The following is a 23,618-nucleotide window of genomic DNA, read 5'->3' as shown; positions in this document are numbered from 1 at the left end:
TCTAACTGAGAATGGCAAAAACACAGAAGGAGTTTGGGTATTATACATTGGAAATAGAATAATGTAGGTGGTATTTATTTGTGCAATTAGTGAATGTTACTGGCATCAACTAAATGCTAGCTTCTTTGCTATAGCCTGGAGACATGGTGATTTAAAAAAAAAGATGCCTACTTGGTGGAGTTTATAATCAGTAAACAGATAAAATATATTTAAACCAGATAGTAACAACATAATAAGGATTATGAATAAGTGGGGGTGGTGTGAGACAGTAACTGGGTGGAGGGTGAGCTACTTTGTATACAATGATTACAAAAAGTCTCTTAGAGAAAGACACAAAGACCTGAAGAATAAGGTAGTGCCTAGATTATGGTCTCTGAATCTTGTTTCTCTCTGAAAGGAATCAGAATTCCTTAGAAAACTAGCTTACTGCAGATCTGGAATGGAAACTGTTAAAGAAAACAAACTGTCAAACCTTATTGGGGTCATGATGTGGTAGCCAACTGGGAGGGACTCCTTACCACGGATTAACAATTATAGAATCAAAAGAGTAGTGACTGCAATAAGTTGAAACACATCCATTATTTAAAATATATGAGTTCAGGGCACCTGGGTGGCTCAGTTGGTTGAGCGACTGCCTTCGGCTCAGGTCATGATCCTGGAGTCCCGGGATGGAGTCCCGCATCGGGCTCCCTGCTCGGCGAGGAGCCTGCTTCTCCCTCTAACCCTCCCCCCTCTCATGTACTCTCTCTCTCTCATTCTCTCATTCTCGCTCTCTCAAATAAATAAATAAATCTTAAAAAAAATAAAATATATGAGTTCATAATGTTACTTTAAAAATTCATTGTTCAGGGCGCCTGGGTGGCTCAGTTGGTTAAGCGACTGCCTTCAGCTCAGGTCATGATCCCGGGGTCCTGGGATCGAGTCCCACATCGGGCTCCCGGCTCAGCGGGGAGCCTGCTTCTCCCTCTGACCCTCTCCTCTCTCATGCTGTTTCTCTCTCGCTCGCTCTCTAATAAATAAATAAATAAAAATCTTAAAAAAAAAAAATTCATTGTTCACCTTTGGGCAAAACTGGACAACCAAATATTTATCTTGCCTTTCTTCTAAGAACTGTACCTCAGGATAACCAAATAGTTCAGGAGAGGTAGCTCTTTAAAAAAGAATTCCAGCTAGTAACTGCAAAAAGAAGAATAAACTATTCTATTTTGATGAAATGAAATTAAATACCTAGGAAATAAAATTTTTCACATTTTCCTATATATAATTTTGAATATTTGGTGTTAGGAAATTTAAAAATCAGCTTAAAGGCAGGGTGGTGAGAGTTCAGCAGGTAGGAATGGGCATGATGGGAAGATATTTCATGCAAATAGCAATATGAGGAAGGTACAAAGGTGAAAAAGTACTCTACATATTCAGGGAAATCTTAGTGATTGGGCTCCCCAAAGTGCAAGGTATGCAAGTATTGTGCATATGCAGTTGTGAGTTCTCAGAAGACACAGTGCCTTGCAGTAGCGAAACCAAACTATTGCCAAGTTCAGGAGGAACTTGAGGTTCAAAGGAGCTTCTCTACAGTTCCTGCTACCCTTTGGGTTCATTGAAATAATGACAAATAGAAGCACTCAACAATGGATTTAATTCAACAGTGGATTTAATGCCAAATTGATTTGGCAGTAGACCTTAGTAGAAGGGTACCATATATAGAGTGCAGCATTGATTTTACTTAGGCAGCCTCTGCTTAAAGTAGGCAATCTGTTAATTAATGTGATTGTTCTTCATCTCAGCATTTTATTTATTGTTTGAAGTTGCACGTAGAGATGAGTATCCTAAAGTAGATGATTTCTAATCCTGTACATTGAACCCTGTTAGAGTGTTAGGGGACCACGTATGTTCCCATCTAAAAGTAATACATTCTGTGTTCAGAGTGAGTAGTTTAATCTCACTTGCCAATAAAATAGTCTGTTAAAATCCTGGTACCCACAGTACCTATTATAGACAAATATTGTTTTTTCCACATTCACTTTGTATGGATAACAGTAAGTAGGTATATTTCTTTGTAAAACTAATTTATTTATTTGAAGTGATCTGTGCCATGATATTATTTAAAAAGGAAAAAAAACCCTTAAAATCTTTCTTGAATTAAAATGACTACTATGGAATAGTTATCACTAAGGTATGTTCACTAATTTTACATGTGAACATGTATCTGCCCCAAACTGAAAATGTTGTTGCCTTTCATGATATATGAGAGTTTGGATTTAGAAATGTGGTCCACGCCACAGCAGAAGAATGGTGGGGAATTGAGATGTTGAGTGGTGTAATCGGAGCTCTGGGGATGTGATATTCCAGAGGTAGTTTGTTTTTATGGCTGGTCAGGTAGTTTGGTGACATGAAAAGCATATCGCCTAAGTTTCAGTTTTTTCAGCCTTATACTCACCCTTTCCTAAAAATGGAGACAAAAGAGGACTGTGACAAGAATGAACCAGGTTGCAATGTTCTACCATTTATCATTGGTCCTTCTGAATTAAATTTACATTTGAAAAGATGAGATTTGCTAAATAATATACTTTAAGGAAAAGAGCTTCTTTTATGGCACAGTGCTTATTTTATAAAATATGTATATATATGTATTTTAACAGGGTATCCAGAAGTTGGCTAGTCAGTATCTGAAGAGAGATTGGCCTGGAATAAAAGCTGATGAACGGAGTGATTACAGGTAACTTAGTAAATAGATCTTGCCCATTTTCTCTAAAAATGGTTTCATTCAGAGCCATGTCACATAGAGATAATGTAGACTTCAGTGTTTTAAAAAATTGCTTTTCTTTGCTAGGTTTTTAGACATAAATTCAAAATTATCAGAAAATGTTAATGTTCTATAACATATGTAAATAATATGTATAAAATAGTTTTCTTATATATTAAGCCAAGTTGTGTTTTGTTTAACTGATTACTACCCACATAAGGAATTTAAAGAAGGTAGATCAGAATGGAACACAAATTGTTTCCTCAGTGACCTATAGATAAAACACATTATTGCAACAATAATGAAACAAGATTGTAGTGTTTTGTCGTGTTTTTTAATTCTGAAATTGTAAATTTGGAGAGGTGGAATTTTATGAGCCTAGGGAAAAGTTTTACACACACACACACACACACAGAATAGGGTATTCAGAAATTGGCTAGTCAATATCCCACATACAAATTTTAAAGAAGGTGGATGATAATGGAATATAAATTGTGTCCTCAGTGACCTACAGATACGTTTAAAGTATTTGTAATTTTGTTTAGGATTTTATGTCTTTTTTTTTTTTTTGAAGTTAATTTGGAAGTGTTTATTGGCTTTTATGCTCAAGACTGTCCTTAGTATTAGGGAACCAGAACTCAAAGACAAGATTTCAGAGCTTGCAGTTAAAACTAATGCCTATGACACAATAGCAGAGAGAATCCAGGATAATTAAGAATCAGTATTCAAGTGTATGGCATGGAGTCTGAATATGAAGTCATGTTGCTGGATTGTCAGTGAAGACTGACATCATCAGAAATTCTTAACAGCATTAGAAAACTGAAAGATAAATAAGAAATTATAGCAGTTATTCACAGTTGCAGGACTGACTGATAACGTGGATGGGGCATGATCAGCTTTAAGTAATAGATTTATATAATTGCTATAGACTAATAGAGCAAAACAGGAAACTAAATAAAACTAGATTTTCTTGTGGACTTTCCAGTATCTTTAAAATTTAGCTAAGAGGGAAAGAGGGAAGAGATGAAATTGTAGACAAAAGAGACAAGTAGAGCAAAAACCTTGAATGAGAGAAAGAATGTTAAATAGTTCAGTATTGCTAGTATGAAGAAAGCCTGACCAAGGAAGAGATTGTTAGCTGGAAAATAAAGGACTCCAGCTTATAGTTAGGCTGTATTCTAAATTTGTTTGAAATTCAGGATTAAGGTTACCAAAGAAGTAAGGATAGAAAGGCTCTGCTCCCTGAGTAGCTTGTACAACCTTATTTCTAAAAGTATGTTAAGCCAACTTTTACTAAATATTTACTAAGTACCAGACAGCATGCTAGGAATTTCAACTTATCTTGTAGTTATCAAAACAACCCTGCAAGGTACATATAGTCACCCTCCCTTTATATGTTAGGAAATTAAATCTCAGGTTATACACCTTATTACTCAAGGTCACACCACTGTTTAAACAGTCATTGATTCATTCTTTATTCATGAGATGGATGTAAAATATCTACTACATGCTAGCTGTTAAAATACATTTTAGGATCAGAGAGACTGTGAGGTGTGGTGCCTGTCTTTACGGAAATTATAGGAGATAGCTACTATAAATAGTTGTGGTATTGGGTTAGGAGTGGAGAGGTACATTAGGACTGTAGAGGAAAACCAAGACTTCTAAATCTGAATCTTAAAGAATATACAGGAGTTTGCTAGGGTTGAGCAAAAGGAATTCTAAGCAGAAGTAACGCCTTAAAGGCATGGAGGCATGAGAAAATATGGATGTTAGGTAACCTAGCAGTCCTCCTAGCTGGTGTGAAGTATATGGGTTGGAGGGTGAGAGGAGAGGTGGACCCAAAGGATACATAGACAGGCATTGGGGAGGACTTTACATATTAGAGTTTCTTTTCTTATTCAGAAGATAATGGAAGCATTGAAAAATTTCTGCAAGAGGAACGACATATTCAACTTCACTTTTAATAGTTTGAAGGTGGATTAAAAAGATGTGAAGAATTTGGAGAGGATAAAATTACAGGAATTTAATTTCTCATTGTCTCTTATTTGAACAATGAAAATTAGCAGTAGATATTAGGTTGTGGGGGAGATTTCAGTGGTATTTAGGAAATGGAGGTTAGAGGACTTACAATTGATTTGGCAGTTTTGTTTTTTGTGTGTGTCAAATTTGTTCTGAGACAAACTATAAACAGTTCTATAACTATCAAACTAGAATGTAGTTTTCTCAGTATCTAAAATAGCTCTTAGAACATAGAAAGCGCTTGGTAATAAATATTTACTGAATGAAGAATGAAGTAGAGGGAGAGAGAGGAAGGACTAAAGAATGACCCCGAGGTTTGGTTTTTGTTTTAATTTTATTTTATTTAAATTCAGTTAATTAACATATAGTATATTAATAGTTTCAGAGGTAGAGTTCAGTGATTCATCAGCTGCATATAATACCCAGTGCTCATTACATCATGTGCCCTCCTTAATGTCCATCACCGGTTACCCCATCCCCCACAACCTCCCCTCCAGCAACTGTTTGTTTCCTACAGTTAAGAGTCTCTTATGATTTGTCTCCCTGCTTATTTTGTCTTACCTTATTTTTTCCACCCTTCTCCTATGATCCTGTTTTGTTTCTTAAATTCTACATATAAGTGAAATCATATAATTGGCTTTCTCTGATTGACATATTTTGCTTAGCATAATACCCTCTAATTCCATCCACGTCATCGCAAGTGGTAAGATTTCTTTTTTTTGATGGCTGAGTCCCCCACCCCCAGTGACCCCTAGGTTTTTTAATTTAGGTAGCTGAGAGGATGATGGTGGCTTTGTGAAAAAAGGTAATAGAAAGATCAGGATCAAGGGTGAGAATGGCAATTGCCAATTTTTTTGTTTATTAGGAATTTATTTTAGTTCTAGTTGTTTTAAATTTCTCTTTTAACTTTTTTTGTATTTATATTTATATTTGTATTTTAAAAATTCTTACCAAAGTAATATATGTGCAACAGAGTATAAAGAGTATGAAGTGCAGCCTCACCCTCTTTCCCAAGCCTCTCATTCACACTGCTGTTCCCTTAGAGTAAGTGCTGTTAAAAGCATATGGCCTTTTCTTCCATATCTCTCCTGTGTGACACATACATGAACATATACAGTTTTGTTCTTTTTAACAGGACTGGAATTATTGTATACATATGCTTCTGTAACGCTCCCCCCACACACACTTAAGAAGTCTGTTTAGACATCCTTTTAGGTCAATATGTTCAGGTCCCCCATTCTTTTAAATATTTGTGTTAGTGTTACAATATGGGTAGACTGTAGTTCTGTTACCCATTTTTTGGTTGGTAATAATTCAGTTTATTACTATTGCAAATAATGCTGCAGTGAACAACGCATGTATGCATGTAGTTATATCTTTGTGCACTATGAAAGTATATCTATGGGGTGAATTATTTTTATAAATTATATTCTTTTTATTTATAAATTCTTAAAGAGGGAAATGCTGGGTCAAGGGTTTATGCATTTAAAATGTTGACATTTTAAATAATACTTCATAAACTCTATATCAATGTATTTTACTTTTTTTTTTTTTAAGATTTTATTTATTTGACAGAGAGAGACACAGTGAGAGAGGGAACACAAGCAGGGGGAGTGGGAGAGAGAGAAGCAGGCTTCCCGGGGAGTAGGGACTCCGATGCCGGGCTCGATCCCAGGACCCTGGGATCATGACCTGAGCTGAAGGCAGACGCCTAACAACTGAGCCATCCAGGCGCCCCTGTATTTTACATTTCTTCTAATGGATTAGAATTTATTTTTTACCAAAAGAGCATGTGATGAGTCTTTTAAAATATTTGTCAGTCTAGTGAAACATAAACTATTTAATGGCATTAAACCACCCCCATTTGCCTTAAGACTAGACAACTGTGACTTTACTTTCCCTTGGACTTTTTTTTTTTTTTTTAGTCTTTTAGGGCAGTGTTCAGGCTGTTACAACAAAATACCACAGACTGGGTGGCTTATAAGTAACAAATTTATTTCTCATCGTTTTGGAGGCTGGAAGTCCAAGACCAGGATGCCAGCGTGGGTTCTGGGCAAATCCCTCTTCTGAGTTGCAGGATTCTCAACTTCTAGCATGTTCTTATATGGTGGAAGGGGTTTGGGAGCTCTGAGGGGTCTCTTTTTAAAAGGGCACATTATAATCTGCCTTATGACCTAATCATCTCCCCAAAGCCTCACCTCCTGATACCATCATCTTTGGAGGTTAGGATTTCTACATATGAATTTTGGGGGGACACAGACATTCAGACCATAGCAGGTCCTTTCTATATGTGTTTCTCAAAGTTCCCTCAGCTCTCTAGTGACTGTTCTAAGTAATCTTATCCGTCTTATTCCTGTCTTTAAATATTGCCTATAAACTAGTAATGATTGTATGTTTTTATTAACTCTTCAGCTTGGGAACCAAAAAGTCAGCTGCCTCCAAGTTTGACTTCTTTCTAGATCTCATCCTGTCTTAGGAATGTTAAACAGCGGCTTCTCTGCCTGTGATCTCTCCCTTTCATAATTTCATTAGCTACAATACCACCAACTCCCAGTGTGTCTTTGTAAAATAGGCCTAGTGTCACTCCCCTGCTTGAAGATCGCCTGTGTTTCTCCTTGCCAATGGATGAAATTTAAAAGTTTGTTTATTTTTAGTTTGTTTATTAAATTTTTTTAGAGAGAGAGCATGAGTGGGGAGGAGAGGGAGAGAGAGAATCTTAAGCAGACTCCACACTGTGCTCGATCTCAATCTCATGACCCTGAAATCATGACCTGAGCTGAAATCAAGAGTCGGACACTTAACTGACTGAGCCACCCCAGGCACCCCCTAAAATATTTTTTAATATCAAAGCTATAAAGAAAACTGGCCCCAAATTACCTTTCTCTCCTCATCTATGGCCATTTCTCCTTTTCTTATCCTTAGTTCCCTAACCTGTGGACACCTCAAGCTGCAGTTGTATTGCAGTTCTTACCACACCTCAAATAGACTGAAATCAGTCATCCTCTCTGCCTTTACCTCTGTTACCTACACTTAGAATATTCTCCCTTCTTATTAGCAAGAATAACACTACATGAACACTTATTTATTTATTTATTTTAAAGATTTTATTTATTTATTTGACAGAGAGACACAGCGAGAGAGGGAACACAAGCAGAGGGGGTGGGAGAGAGAGAAGCAGGCTTCCCGCCGAGCAGGGAGCCGGATGCGGGACTCGATCCCAGGACCCTGGGATCATGACCTGAGCCGAAGGCAGACGCTTAATGACTGAGCCACCCAGGCACCCCTGAACACTTATTTATTAAGCACTATATTTTCTCCTTGTTATCAGTTACTATATAAATTAATCTTAAATTATGAGCTCATATGCCACATTTTCTAGAATCTTCCTGATGTACAGTGTTACATTTTTAGGCCTAGGGAAGATGTATGATTTTGTTTATTAATTTTAGTTTTACTTTCTATTTTGAAATAGTTGTGGATTCATATGCAGTTGTAAAAACTAATACTAAGAGCCCTCTTATACTCTTCACCCAGTTCTCCCAGTGGTAATATCTTACATAACTGTAACACAGTATGACAGCCAGGAAACTTGTATTGATAGAATCCACCAATCTAATTCAAAATTCACCAGTTTTACATGCACTCATTTGTGTGTGTACATATTAAATTCTGTAGGGTTTTCTCACATTTGTAGATTTGTGTGACCACCACCACAGTCAAAGTAAATTGTTTGGTTTGTTTCTTTCTTTTTTTTTTTTTTTTAAGATTTTATTTATTTATTTGAGAGAGAGAATGAGACAGAGAGAGAGAGCATGAGATGGGGGAAGATCAGAGGGAGAAGCAGACTCCCTGCTGAGCAGGGAGCCTGATGCGGGACTCGATCCCGAGACTCCAGGATCATGACCTGAGCTGAAGGCAGTCGCTTAACCAACTGAGCCACCCAGGCGCCCTGGTTTGTTTCTTAATTATGATTGTTCCTGGTAAAGTTTTCTCTCTTTTCCATTGTGATATCTATATGGGAGATAGGCCAGCATGATTTTAGGTGGCATATGGATGAACATTTTTTAAGTTTTACTAGTTATAACTTAATTATTATGGCAAATGTCCTTTGTTTTTCAGTTAGAGTATGAAGTTATAAAATACCATTTTAATTTAAAAGAAGACTCATTTTAACAAAAATAGGTAAGAAAATAATAGCACAGGAGATATTGAGGCAAAAATTATATTAGACATACACAAAGGACTTAGGATACACAAAGCTTGGTACCTTTATTAGAGTAAAGAGACCCTTCTTTTTTGTTAGCATTATTACTGGGACCAAGAGCAATCTTATATCAGCAGCAGAGCAGAGGTTTGGTAGCCAGACAGATCTGGGTTCACATCTAGACTACGTCGTTCCCTCCTCTCTTTCCTCCACTAACTATGTATTGAATGCCTGCTGTGCCAGACCCTGTTCTAGGTGCTGAAGATACAAGAGTTAATAAAACAAAGCTTCTGCTTCATGGATCCTACATTCTAGTGAGAGGAGACAAGACAATAAACATATGAATAATTAAACATTATGTATCGGTGATAAGGAGAGTGAACATAGTAAGGAGAATACAGTGTCGTGGGAAGTGGTGACACCGCCTTGGCTGTATTGTGTAGAGCACAGACTTTAGGGAAACGAGCAAAAGCAGAGAGGTCATTTAGGGGGCTGTTTCAGTAATCCAAGCACAAGATAATGCTCCCTAAACCAGGATAGTAGCAGTGGAGGAGACAGACAGTAATCAGATTCCATAGTATTTTTAAAGTCTACTGAACAGGATTTCTGGGTGGATCAAATGTGGGATATGAGAGAAAAAGGAAAAATCAGTGATGACTCTAGGGCTTCTGGCTTGAACAAACACTATCACTGAGATGGAATCAGTTGACAACAGATTTCAAGAATTTGGTTTTGGGCATTATAGTCTTAAGATGCCTACTAGATGTCCAAGTTGGATATGTTAAATAGGCAGTTGGAGGTTAGGAAAGATGTCTGGGCTGGAAATAAAAATTCGGGAATAGTTAGTATATTGACAGTATTTAAAACCATGAGCCTCAATGAGCATATCTAAAGAGTGAGTGTGGTTAGAGAAGAGAGGCCTGGGGACTAACTTCAGGGGCACTCCAGCACTTACAGGGCAGTGAGATGAAGAGGAATCAGTAAAGGAGACTAAAGAGTGGCTAGTGAGATAGGAGTAGACTGCAAGAGAGTGATGTCTTAGAAGCTAAGGGAAAAAAGCATTTCAAGAAGGATAAACTAGGTCAGTTCTACTGATAAATTGGATAATAGGACCAAAGTTTGAATTGACTATTGGGTTAGCCATAAGGAGATATTTGATGACCTTGACAAGCAATGTCAGAAGAATGGTGGAGGCTAAGGCCTTATTTAAATTAAATTCAGAGAGACCAGGAGCGGGGCACCTGGGTGGCTCAGTTGGTTAAATATCCAACTCTTGATTTCAGCTCAGGCCCTGATCTCAGGGTCATGAGATCAAGCCCCTCGTTGGCTTGGTACTGGGCGTGGAGCCTGCTTAAGATTCTCTCTCTCTCTCCCCCTCTGCCGTGCCCCTCACCCCAACCCCTCCCCTGATTCCTGCGTCGTATGTGCGCACGTGCTCTTTCTCTCTCTCTTAAAAAAAAAAAAAGAGAGAGAGAGAGAGACCAGGAGCAGAGGAATTAAAAGCAGTAATTTCGGACAATTCTTTCAAGGAGTTTTGCTGTGAAAGGGAGCAGGCATTGGAGTGGTAGCTGGAGAGAAATGGAGGGTTGATGGAGGGTTTTTTGTTTTTGTTTTTTTAGAATGGAGACATATAGCATATTTAGAGATCCATCCAGTGGAGGTGGAACAGTCGATGTTGTAGGAGAAAGCACAATTACTGGATTGCTGTTCTTGAGTGAGTTATAGAATACAGTATAAATGTGAAGGTTTGGCCTTCAGAGCACAGGTAGTTCAGCCAAGTAAAAGGAGAGGTGACCGAGTGCATGGGTGCAGAAGTAGGGAGATTGGTAGCTGTGGTGGGACCATATGGGCATTGTCTTCTGGTAGCTTCATTATCGGCTGAAAGTGTGGTCATATTAGAGGTTTGAGATGAGGGGAAAAGGTGGGAAATAATTGTGTAGAAGATTGAGAGAGTAAGAGGATTTAGGGGACTATAGTAGAATTGCTGCATAGCACTAAGGGGTTACTAGAATTTTATTAGCCATCAGTTTAAACTGAGACCAAGCAGCATGATTATCGTTTTCTTCAGTAGTATTCTGCTGCACAGAGATTGGTACGGTACAAACAGGTTTAACCAACATTGAAATTTGTAGATGAGAATGATGAAAAGAGAGGGGCCAGAGTCATAAGGGTATACATAGGCAGTTACTATAATGGTGGACCATGAAACTTAAGCTGGATAAGGAGCTGAGAAGGGAAATTATGAGAGAGGGGGTAGGAGACAGTGGGAAGGGGTATAGGATCGAATGGATTATGGGTTCTGATAGAGTTTGAATAATTGTTGGAGTCAGAATCCTAAAGGGAATGAATAGAAATAGAAGGTGTTGGTCAGGGATTAGATGGTTAATTTGTGATTACAGCAGAGGGGTAGTTACTGGTAATGGCGAAGTCTAGGTTATGACCATGGGAGTGCTATTTCCTGGTGAATAGCCTTAGAAAAATTCTACAACCTCTCCAAGCCTTACTTTTCTCCTCTAAAAAATGGGGATAATGCCTATTTCACAAAGTTGACATGAGGATTAAATGATAATGTAAATGCAAAAATACATGGCATAGTGTCTAGCATGTGATAGATTCTTAAAAGAATTTCCTTCCTTTCTTTCATAATTCTGAACCTAGTTTCCTGACCTGAGCAGAATAGCAAAATAACATAGATGCTTAGCATCTTATGCTTCAAAATCATGTATGAAGCCTAGTGAATTTAAAAAAGATGTAAAAATCATTCTATAACCATTATTATTTTTCCTTACTCGGAATGAAAAACACTACCATTGCCGCCATCACTATTATATGAAGAAGCACTTGTATTTCTATTACAATTCTGTTTCTCTTACTATTTATACATTTAAAAGAATCTGTGCCAAGGGTTTTCACATCATTTGCATTTACTGTCAAAGCAGCCCCGTGAGGGACGTGGTGCTGGTGTTCTTGTTACTTTCTTCATTTGCCAGTAGAGGAAATGAGAGTATAGTGAAGTATCCTACATATGATTATATTGGTTGAGCTAGAACTTGAGCCCGGGTCTTCTGATGAACTGGTAACTGAATTTTGTTCTTTTTGTGGTGTGTCATTATTGGGGATATGTTTCCCTGCTATAGATCTGCTAATCCCCAAAGATCTCTTTTTAAACTCTATAAGGAAGGAATTTTTCTTTTTATTGTATAATCCTCATAATTTTATATCTGTTCATTTTTTCATGCAACACATACTTCCTGGAACCTTTCTAAATGTTAGGCCATGTGTTTAGGCCCTAGGAAGATAGTGAGAAAGACATGTACCCTTACCTTCAGGAAATTTTCACTATAGTGAGAAGGACAGACATTAACTAATAATTACATAAAAATATGTAAAATTGAAAAATGCTGGAGCCGTGTGAGTGAATACCAGAGAGGGACTTGATTGAGTTTGTGGGTTGGGTTGGTGGTGATCATGAAAGACTTCTCTAAGGAAGTTACAATTAAGCTGTGATTTGAAGGATGAACAGCAGTCAACTAGGCCAAGAGGTAGAGGGAAGAGGGTGCTACCTAAGGGGAGAGCCTAGATGAAGGGATCCTTCCTTCCTTCTTTCTGTCCTTCTTACCCTCCTTCCTTCCTATCACAATTCATAGTGGTTCTTTCTCATTTTCATTATGATTTTAAAATGTACAAATCTGAGAAAATCAATTATTTGGACTGCTTAGGAGGGCTTGTGGTGAGTTTACATCCTAGGTTCCATCAGTTGTCATGCAGCAAGGCCATGGAGGACATTAATTTTGCTGTTCTTTTTTTTTTTTCCCAGCTTTATTGAAAAATATATAAGTTTAAGGTGTACAGCGTGATGGTTTGATTTACATATATTGTGAGATGGTTACCACAATAGGTTTAGTTAATGTCCATCGTCTCATATTCATTTTGCTTTTATGCTGAAAGTTTTTGCTGGCACAACACACTGAATCTTTTTTTCCAAAGAGAATGTGATATACTTCTGCTTAAATAAATGAACATTTCCATGTAAATTGATTCATTTGGTATTTTACAAAAACTAATTCATTACATAAACTAATCATTTCCTTGGTTGAAAAATACAGTTACAAGGGTTTTTTTAGTTCTAAGTAAGCTGGGGACTCAGGCAATTTTTCTTTTTCTTATTTTTTTTTTAAAGATTTTTAATTTATTTGGGAGAGAGCAAGCTAGAGAGAGAGAGAACATGTACAAGCAGGGGGAGGGGCAGAGGGACAGAGGGAGAAGCAGACTCCCCGCTGAGCAGGGAGCCCGATGCAGGACTCGATCCCAGGACCCCAGGATCATGACTTGAACCGAAGGCAGACGCTTAACTGACTGAGCCACCCAGGCGCCCCCTTTTTCTTATTTTTACACTGTCATCCATTTCATCCATTGACCCTCTGCTAGCATTTATGTAACATAAGGAATCTACTATAGCAATCTATAGTAGAAAATCCACATGACAAGGGAAGAAAATCTCAGGAGATGAATGTTATAATCTATCAGTATTTCATTTTTAAAAACAAAATACTATCCATTGTTACGATAATTATAAAATATGTTTAACCTAGTGTAGGTGCATACTAGAACTAAGGTGTTTAGCAAAGTAGAAGAGAAGCTTTGAAAAGGATATTGGCTACAAAAAGCAAAGGATGAATAATTCTTTGACTTTACAAAGCGATTACTGAGCACATTTATCAAGCAAAGATGATGGGACTTGCTTGGAACGATTCCAAGCCACAATGTGATGCTAGCTAAGCATTATTACAACAGAGAAACAGATGTAGAGCAACGATACCGTAGACTTCTCAAGCACGTAAGCAATTGTTCATGATTTTTTTCCCAGCCATATCAGTATATAAGAAAGTAATATGATGTGGTTGAAAGACTGTACTTTAGAGGTACCCAGGTTTCATCTGTATCTCAGTACTACCATGCTCTAGTGTGATCTAGAGTGATTCTCTACATCTCTGAGTCTCGGTTACCCATCTCTAAAATTAGGAAAATACCTTTTAGAAAAAATTTTTAAAGATTTTATTTATTTTAGAGAGAGAGTTGGGGGATGGGCAGAGGGAGAGGGAGAGAGAATCTCAAGCAGATTCCGTGCTTAGCACAGAGCCTGACACAGGGCTTGATCCCAAGACCCTGAGATCACGACCTGAGCCAAAACCAAGAGTTGGACACTTAACTGACTGCACCACCCAGGCACCCCAGGAAAATATTTTAATGAAATAATGAAACTTGATATTCACAGTGATGACCCTGAGACAGTGAAAGATCTGGACAGTCTGAATTATTCACTAATTTTTATAGTGTTAGCTTTGTCTGGAATTGTAATCCTTGTATCACTTTACTTCAGTATCAAGAATAGCTGATGAATCAAAACAGCCCACTGCAGAGTTCTCGAGGAATAAAGTATATGTCATGTTTCTACCTGTATATGTTAAAAATATTACTATCTATAAAGCAGTGTAAATACACTTTCAACTATAAAGAAAACATCCATCTGTTTCACAGTGCTAGTCAGCATAAGGTTAGCCAACTTTTTTTTCCTTTTCCCTGCCTAATACTTTTCTGTCCCTCTTTGAATTTAGGAGCATGTATCCTGTTTGGAAATCTTTTCTTGAGGGAACAATGCAGGTAGCCCAGTCTCGGATCAATATATGTGAAAACTATAAAAACTTCATTTCTGAGCCTGCAAGGACAGTGAGAAGCTTAAAAGAACAGCAACTAAAAAGGGTATTGTTTCTTTGTTTTCTTATATGCATATTAATATCTCAGTGCTCCATTTGTAATCTGCAAGATTATATTAAATTACATTTTAACACCTTGAGCTTTTCTATATGGTCACAAATACTTCTGATTTCAACATGGATTTTCTGATTTCAGCATGTTACTAGGATTTTGTTGATTTCATCATATTCTTTCTAACTACTATATTTTATTAACTGACAGAAATGAGTGTAATTTGAATCTGGACATTCTGAAAGCTCAGTGAACACTTCTTACAGATACCACTTTTCACCTTAACTCAAGTAAATAGATTTAGTTTCACAATGTTGGTATAGTTTGGTGTATGTTAAAGTAGTATGTTATTAAACCCACTAAGTCTTGAAAAAATTTGTCTTAGTTTTAACTTGAGCCATATTGCATAATAATTTAAAGGAAGTTGACTCATTTTGACCAAATGTAGAAAACTTAACACCAAAAGTAGTGTGCTCTAAAGTTTAATTATATAGGTTATAAAGAAGTAAAATTTTCAAATAGGTCCATTTCTTTGATTATACAGAAGTTAAAAATTCATAGAAAAAAATCACTATTTATTAAATGTGATTTTTATGAAAAGCTTGCTATTGAAAGTAGTTGATTGAATTGTGTCCTTTTTTGGAAATAGAGTTACAAAAACAGATTATTGTGATGCCTAATAAGTAATTAAATTTTTCTTATGGAACCATTAAATACTTTAGAAAATATTAAAGTAACCATTTATGGAAATAGTAATTCAGAAGCCATCCAGTTTTTTAATTCTAATTGTCATTTGGATTTTCAGAATTGTTTTACAAACAAAATCTAAAAAAACTGATTTTGCTTATTTGTCAAAGATGATTTTAGTAGCGTTAAATGTATATTGTATGTATATAAAATTTTCATCTCTTTCAAGCATTCATGTAGTATCGCTTGGTTTTAACATATTTGTATAAGAATGCCTTTGTTTTATCTTTGCTCAAAATTACCTCTTTCAAAACAAACATGGTGAATAAACTACATGACCACTGACCAAACAGTGCTTTTGAGTTGGAAGAAAATATGCTGTATGTCTAGGTATGTAAATATCTATCCATGTGTGCAGAAAGAGGGTAGGAGATAGAGGCAGAGAATTAATGGCTAGCATAGCTTCCTAACTGGGAGGAAATACTGTTTCAGATAGCTAGTGCCTTCACCAAATCTAACCGAATTACTGGAAAGTTCTACTTTTCTTATTATAAGAAAATTTTGAAAAAGTTTACCACTGTGCTTTTGTCTTCCATTGGTAGAATAGTCTCTGCCCTGAATTTAACCAACATTCCTCGGCAGAGGATATTTGGTGGGATTTGACAAGTCCTCATATCTGTGAATTAATTTGTTTTATATTATATCTGATAAAAGTGGTGCTATGTTCCATCTAGACATTAAGTACATATTGGGCATACCCATTAGGATTCTGAGATTACAGATGACAGACCTACTTCCAACTAGGTTAAGCCAAGAAAATAATGTATTAGCTTGTATAACTGAAAATTCCAGGGGTGGATCCAGGTGCTCAAATGATGGTATTATAATTCAGTCTTTCTTCCCATCCATTAGGTCTGCTTCATTCTTTAGCAAACGCTTCATTCTTTAGCAACTCTCTACATGGTGGCCCCAACAATGCAAGATTTACAAATCTTACAGCAAGTAATTCTACATTTTCCATTTTCCTAAAAGTTTTAATAAAACTATCCAAATTGAGGCCAGTCACAGTTCTTCCCCCATGTCAGGGGTTACAGTCCTCATTGCAAACTGTATGTACTAAAAATGGGGAAAGATGATTTTCTAAAAGAAAATTGAGATGGGTTTCCAAAGGAAAACAAGGGAAATAGAGACAGAGCAAGCAAAAATAAGTAACCGCTACAGTTGGTTTCTCCGATTGTACCTCCAAGCTTTACAACAGATTGACTCCATAGGATAAATAGACCATCGATTCTTTTTCCTTTGCTTCTCTAACCTGCCCCCCATTTTTTTTGCCGCCTTTTGAATTAATCTTATATTTTTCATTTCTTCTTTTTTTTTTAACTTTAGTGTGATAAAAGCAGTTGACATGAAATTTACCCCTTTAACCAATTTTTAAGTGTACAATACAGTATTGTTATCTACAGCCCATAGTATTATACAGCTAATCTTGAACTTACTCATTCTGTGTATCTGAAATTTTGGTAGGTTAGCATTTCTCTCTTTCCTCTTCCTCCAGCCCCTGCTGACCACAATTCTATTCTTTGCTTTCATGAGTTTGATATTTCATGTAAGTAGAATCATGCAGTATTTGTCCCTTTGTGACTGGTTTATTTCACTTAGTGTAATTTCTTACAGATTAATCTGTGTTGTTGTATATGGTAGGATTTCATTCTTTTTTTTAAGGTCAAATACTATTCCATTATGGGTATATGCTACATTTTTTATACATTTTTGCATTGATCAATACTTTGGTTGTTTCCTTACTTCTTTCTGTACTTGAGTCTGAATATTTTCTACCAGTACCTTGCAGTTAATTAATACTCTGTTTTGCTATTTCTAATGTGTTTTTAAAACATCTTTTGGAATCTCAATGTATTTTTCAGTTCTAGAGTTTTTAATTGAGTTTTTAGAAGTAGATTCTGTGGGGTCCCTGGGTGGCTCAGTCGGTTAAGCATCTGCCTTTGGCTCAGGTCATGATCCCGAAGTCCTGGGATCGAGCCCGCATCAGGCTCTCTGCTCAGTGGGGAGTCTGCTTCTCCCTTGGCCCCTCCCCCTGACTTGTGCTCTTGCTCACTCTCTTTAGTTCTCTCTCTCTCTCTCTCAAAAATAAATAAATATTTTAAAAAATAGATTCTTTGTTTCTGGTGCAGCTCCACATGTTTTTCTTTTACCCTCTTATATGTTACTCCTAATCTGTTTCATGATTCAACTGTCTGAATCACTGGAGGCCTCTTTTTATGGTTTACTGTTTTTCTTGGTTTTTGGTTATTGGGGTCAACTGTTTTAGTATGCCTCACAATGCTGGACATTGTGGATAGAAATTGTAGAGACTCTGGAAGACATTTTTTATTTCCAAAGAGTTAAGTTTTCTGCAGGCAGATAGAATACTGTCATCTCACCTTGATCCTGTTAGGGTCTGGTTTTAACCTTTCTTAGGGCTGGTCTATTTCACCTTTGTCCTTATTGCCAGGATTTTAACTGAAAGTGTAGGGTGCCTACCAAAACCCTTCTACTTTGACAAGACATGGCTCCAACCTTTGTCTTCTCAACGTCATGTAGCTGCTCTAATCCTCTGGTAACTGCTCAGCTCATTAGCCTTTCGGCTACTGTTTTTTATTGGATTTCTTGGGGGTTTCACCCATACATGCCATTTAGAAGTCAACCGATGACTCCGGGAAATTGCATACAGATCTTTGGGCTTGCTTCTCTATAGTACCCTTCTTTCCAGATCTTAGCCTCTCAAGTTTCTACTCTTTCAGCATCCTTAAACTCCAGCCTCTGTATCCCCAGTCTAGTAAGAATGCCTTTTTCTTTGTAACCTGATTCAACAAATAACCTAAGGAAAAAAGTCACCTTAAATTTAGAGCTTACCTGGCTGTGCTTCCCTTCTTCCAGATATCGCAGTCCCATAAGTCCAATGTGTATTATTCTTCTTTAGTGCTGGTAGCTTTTAACAGTGTCCAACTTTTACAGTTTCCAGCCTAGAGGAAGGTAGTCTGAAACAACTTGTTCTGTCATTATCACAACCAAGTTTGACTTAAAGTTTTCCCTCTATAACCTTTTAATGTTCTTGTTCTTTTAAAAACTTTCTCTATTTTGACAGTTTTCTTTTCTAATACTTGGGGATAAATCCAGGCATATTATAATTATAAAGCATCTGACCATTGTGTAGATTATAATGAGAATTATATCATAGCTTTTTCTAAATCATTTTCTGTATGCTGACATTTGCTTATAAAACAAAATGAGCCACAGTACTCTAAGGCATTTGTCATTTTTATTAACTGAGGTATAATTGACATAACATTATATTAATTTTGGGTGTATAATATAATGATTTGATATTTGTTTATATTGCAAAATGATCACCACAGTAAGTCCAGTTAACATCCATCATTTTTTTTTTAAGGTTTTATTTATTTATTCATGAGAGACAGAGAGAGAGGCAGAGGAGAAGCTGAGCAGGGAGCCCAATGCGGGACTCGATCCCAGGACCCTGGGAACATGACCTGAGCTGAAGGCAGACGCTTCACTGACTGAGCCACCCAGGCACCCAACATCCATCATTCTTAAAATTAATTAATAACACTTTAGTTCATATCTTTCTCATGTACTAGAGTTTACATTCCTTTGAAATAGTTGGGATTTACATTGGATAACACTTCAGAGTTTGTGAACTGTTAATGTATTCATTATAGTCTCATTTGATTTTCTTATGTACTTGTTAGGTATGTAAATATTATTTTACAAATGACAAAACTGAGGCTAAAAAATGTTGAAGAGACTTAGTAGTAAATAACAGAGCAGGAACTTGAATACACTACTTCCTAATTCCAAATCCTATGCAATCTTTTAAAAATGTTTAAAGTTTAATATTTAAATAGTTTTACAGAAAAATACATACAACCTCTTTACCTTAGTAGACTACTTAATTCCTTTACTCCTTTTATCTTCTTTGTTTTTGTAATAGTTGTAATTAATACATTGATAATTTTTTATGATCTCCTATATTTGTCATTCTCTCCCAATTCCTAATTAATTGTTCATGTTTCTATACAAGCTTTATGTTTATTATTATTATTATTATTTTAATTATTATTATGTTTAACTCACAACCCTGAGATCAAGACCTGAGCTGAGATCAAGAGTTGGATGCTTAACCAATTGAGCCACCTAGGCACCTCTATTATTTTTTATTTCTGAATGAATTTTTAATTTATTCTACTTTTTTAAATCATACCTCTCTTAAGTCTACAATAAAATTTTAACTTTTTTTCTTTGAAGTTATTGTCTTAGGATGAATTTCCAGGACATGACTACTGGGTCAGAGAACCTACTGGTTTGTAGGACTTTAATGTATTGGCTCAAGTTACTTTTACTTTTATTCCTATCCTTAAGTTATTGGGAAGTATATCTATCTATCCATGATCTGTGTCATACTCAGGGATCATACTTTTAATTTCTTCACTAGAATTCTAATATCCTTGTTTTTCACCATTTCATATGACCCCTTAGCCTTAATGTAAACTTATGCATTCATTTCTGTGTTTATCAGTGCTTAGTGCTTATAACTCTTGGGAAAGAGCTGGGCTTATACCACACCGAGTCTTTTCTTAATATATAGGCATTATTAAGCTTTTTTTTAAGTATATAACTTAGTATCTCCCAGAAAACTGAATTCCTGCAGGAGAAATTTATTTTAAATGTTGGAAAGGAAGTCCTAGGTAACTTTTTTTTTTTTTTGCAAATTAAGTTTGATGACTTTTATTTAATAAATATTTTTGGTTCAGGCATACCTCAGAAATATTGTGGGTTTGATTCCAGACCACCGCCATAAAGAAAATACTGCAATAAAGTGAGTCAAATGAATTTTTTAGTTTCCCAGTGTAAATAAGTTAGTTTCCACTGTGTACTGTAGGCTATTAAGTGTGCAGTGGCTGTGTCTAAAGAAATATACATACCATAATTTAAAAATAGTTTATTGCTAAAAAATGCTAACCATTATCTGAGTTTTCAGTGAGTCATAATCTTGTTGCTGATAGAGGGTCTTTCCTTGATGTTGATGGCTGCTGACTGATCAGGGTCATGGTTGCTGAAGGTTGGGGTGGCTGTGGCAGTTTCTTAAAATAAGACAACAATGAAGTTTGCTGCATCCATTGACTTTCTTTCACAGATGCTTTCTCTGTCGCATATGATGCTATTTGATAGCATTTTACCCACAGTAGAACTTCTTTCAAAATTGGAGTCAATCCTCTCAAACCCTGCCACTGCTTTATCAACTAAATTGACGTAATATTCTAAATTCTTTGTTGTCATATCAACAGTCTTCACCAGGAATAGATTCGATCTCAAGAAACTACTTTGTTCATCCATAAGAAGCAGCTCCCCATCCATTCAAGTTTTATCATGAGGCTACAGCAGTTCAGTCACATCTTCAGGCCCCACTTCTAATTCTAGTTCTTTTGCTATTTCCACCACGTCTGCAGTTACTTCTTCCACTGAAGTCTTGAACCTTCAATTTGTAAAAAAAAAAAAAAAAAAATGCAATATCCGCAAAGCACAATAAAACAACGTGAAATAAAATGAGGTATGCCTGTATTTTGCTATGTGCAGAGCACTTTCCTTTGACGAAAACCCAAATTACTCTGACTTGAAACAGTTCAGTTGGGTGATGGAAAACACTGGTTATGGATTTATTTAAGGGTAGGGAAGAATAGATCACAAGAGATCTCTTTATTGCATTAGATAGATAGGCTATCTATCTAATATTATTTGATGAATAGTATCTTAGAAACTTATATAAAGGGAAAAAAAAAACAAGAAAAGAATCACCCTAAGTTTTCTGACAAGATTTTTGAGAAATCCTTTTAAAAATATGAACTATCGGGCGCCTGGGTGGCTCAGTTGGTTAAGCGACTGCCTTCGGCTCAGGTCATGATCCTGGAGTCCCGGGATCGAGTCCCGCATCGGGCTCCCTGCTCGGCAGGGAGTCTGCTTCTCCGTCTGACCCTCCCCCCTCTCATGTGCTCTCTCTCTCCTCTCATCCTCTCTCTCAAATAAATAAATAAATAAAATCTTTAAAAAAAAAATATGAACTATCATAAGATCCACCTTGACATTGTCACACATGCAAAAAATAATTTAATTAATAGTGTTTTATGCATGAAAATGAATTAAGTAATTTCCGTAAGATGGTTACCCAGTACTAAGAAACACATCTTATTCTTCAAAGCGTAGGGATATAAGGAGTGAGTGGCTATGTGTGGGTCTGTGCACACATGTGCCCATTTTTTTTTTAATTTTATTATGTTATGTTAGTCACCATACTACATCATTAGTTTTTGATGTAGTGTTCCATGATTCATTGTTTGCATATAACACCCACTGCTCCATTCAATACGTGCCCTCCTTAATACCCATCACTGGGCTAACCCAACCCCTCACTCCCCTCCCCTCTAAAACCCTATTTGTTTCTCAGAGTCCATAGTCTCTCATGGTTCGTCTCTCCCTCCGATTCCCCGCCTTCATTTTTCCCTTCCTACTATCTTCTTCCTTTTTTTCTTTTTTTAACATATAATGTATTATTTTTTTCAGAGGTACAGGTCTGTGATTCGTCAGTCTTACACAATTCACGGTGCTCACCATAGCACATACCCTCTCCAATGTCTATCACCCAGGCACCCCATCCCTCCCACCCCCACCACTCCAGCAACCCTCAGTTTGTTTCCTAAGATTAAGAATTCCTCATATCAGTGAGATCATATGATACTTGTCTTTCTCTGATTGACTTATTTTGCTTAGCATAATACCCTCTAGTTCCATCCACGTCGTTGCAAATGGCAAGATTTCGGTTTTTTGATGGCTGCATAATATTCCATTGTGTATATATATACACGACATCTTCTTTATCCATTCATCTATTGATGGACATCTTGGCTCTTTCCATCGCTTGGCTATTGTGGACATTGCTGCTATAAACATCGGGGTGCACGTGCCCCTTCGGATCCCTACATTTGTATCTTTGGGGTAAATACCCAGTAGTACAATTTTTGGGTCATAGGGTAGCTCTATTTTCAACTTTTTGAGGAACCTCCATACGGTTTTCCAGAGTGGCTGCACCAGCTTGCATTCCCCCCAGCAGTGTAGGAGGGTTCCCCTTTCTCTGCATCCTTGCCAGCATCTGTTGTTTCCTGACGTGTTAATTTTAGCCATTCTGACTGGTGTGAGGTGGTATCTCATTGAGGTTTTGATTTGGATTTCCCTGATGCTGAGCGATGTTGAGCCCTTTTTCATGTGTCTGTTGGCCATTTGGATGTCTTCTTTGCAGAAATGTCTGTTCATGTCTTCTGCCCATTTCTTGATTGGATTATTTGTTCTTTGGGTGTTGAGTTTGATAAGTTCTTTATAGATTTTGGATACTAGCCCTTTATCTGATATGTCATTTGCAAATATCTTCTCCCATTCTGTCGGTTGTCTTTTGGTTTTGTTGACTGTTTCCTTTATTGTGCAAAAGCTTTTTATCTTGATGAAGTCCCAATAGTTCATTTTTGCCCTTGCTTCCCTTGCCTTTGGCGATGTTTCTAGGAAGAAGTTGCTGCGGCTGAGGTCGAAGAGGTTGCTGCCTGTGTTCTCCTCTAGGATTTTGATGGACTCCTGTCTCACATTTAGGTCTTTCAACCATTTTGAGTCTATTTTTGTGTGTGGTGTAAGGAAGTGGTCCAGTTTCATTCTTCTGCATGTGGCTGTCCAATTTTCCCAACACCATTTGTTGAAGAGACTGTCTTTTATCCACTGGACATTCTTTCCTGCTTTGTTGAAGATTAGTTGACCATAGAGTTGAGGGTCCATTTCTGGGCTCTCTGTTCTGTTCCATTGATCTATGTGTCGGTTTTTGTGCCAGTACCTTAACTGTCTTGATGATTACAGCTTTGTAATAGAGCTTGAAGTCCGGAATTGTGATGCCACCAGCTTTACTTTTCTTTTTCAACATTCCTCTGATGTGCCCATATGTTGTCACGTACCTATGGTGTTCACTTTGTGTGAATATACTGAGATCCTAGCTACATGGTTTGCATCCCCAGGAAAAGCTTTGACCTACTGTGTTTAATTTCCTCTCAAAACATTCATTTTCAGACCCTTTTAGTGCATGTAAATCACCATGGG

The 23,618-nt window shown here is 36.9% G+C and overlaps 1 protein-coding gene across 3 annotated transcripts in view; it reads left to right on the top strand.

Annotated features, from left to right (window-relative positions):
• The window catches only part of FCHSD2 (FCH and double SH3 domains 2), a 304,207-nt gene that overhangs the window by 135,241 nt on the left and 145,348 nt on the right, over positions 1–23,618 (top strand). For all 3 annotated transcript variants that reach the window (XM_034995346.1, XM_034995345.1, XM_034995343.1), the window contains exons 4-5: positions 2,637–2,713; positions 14,579–14,723. In XM_034995346.1, coding sequence (XP_034851237.1) covers positions 2,637–2,713; positions 14,579–14,723 — 222 coding nt within the window. The remainder of the gene's footprint in view (positions 1–2,636; positions 2,714–14,578; positions 14,724–23,618) is intronic.

The sequence above is a fragment of the Mirounga leonina genome, unplaced genomic scaffold, assembly GCF_011800145.1.
Source record: "Mirounga leonina isolate KUSES-001 unplaced genomic scaffold, KU_Mleo_1.0 Mir_92, whole genome shotgun sequence".
Lineage (NCBI taxonomy): Eukaryota > Metazoa > Chordata > Mammalia > Carnivora > Phocidae > Mirounga > Mirounga leonina.
The sequence above is the reverse complement of the archived record's forward strand: the minus strand, read 5'-3'. Positions and strand labels throughout refer to the sequence as shown.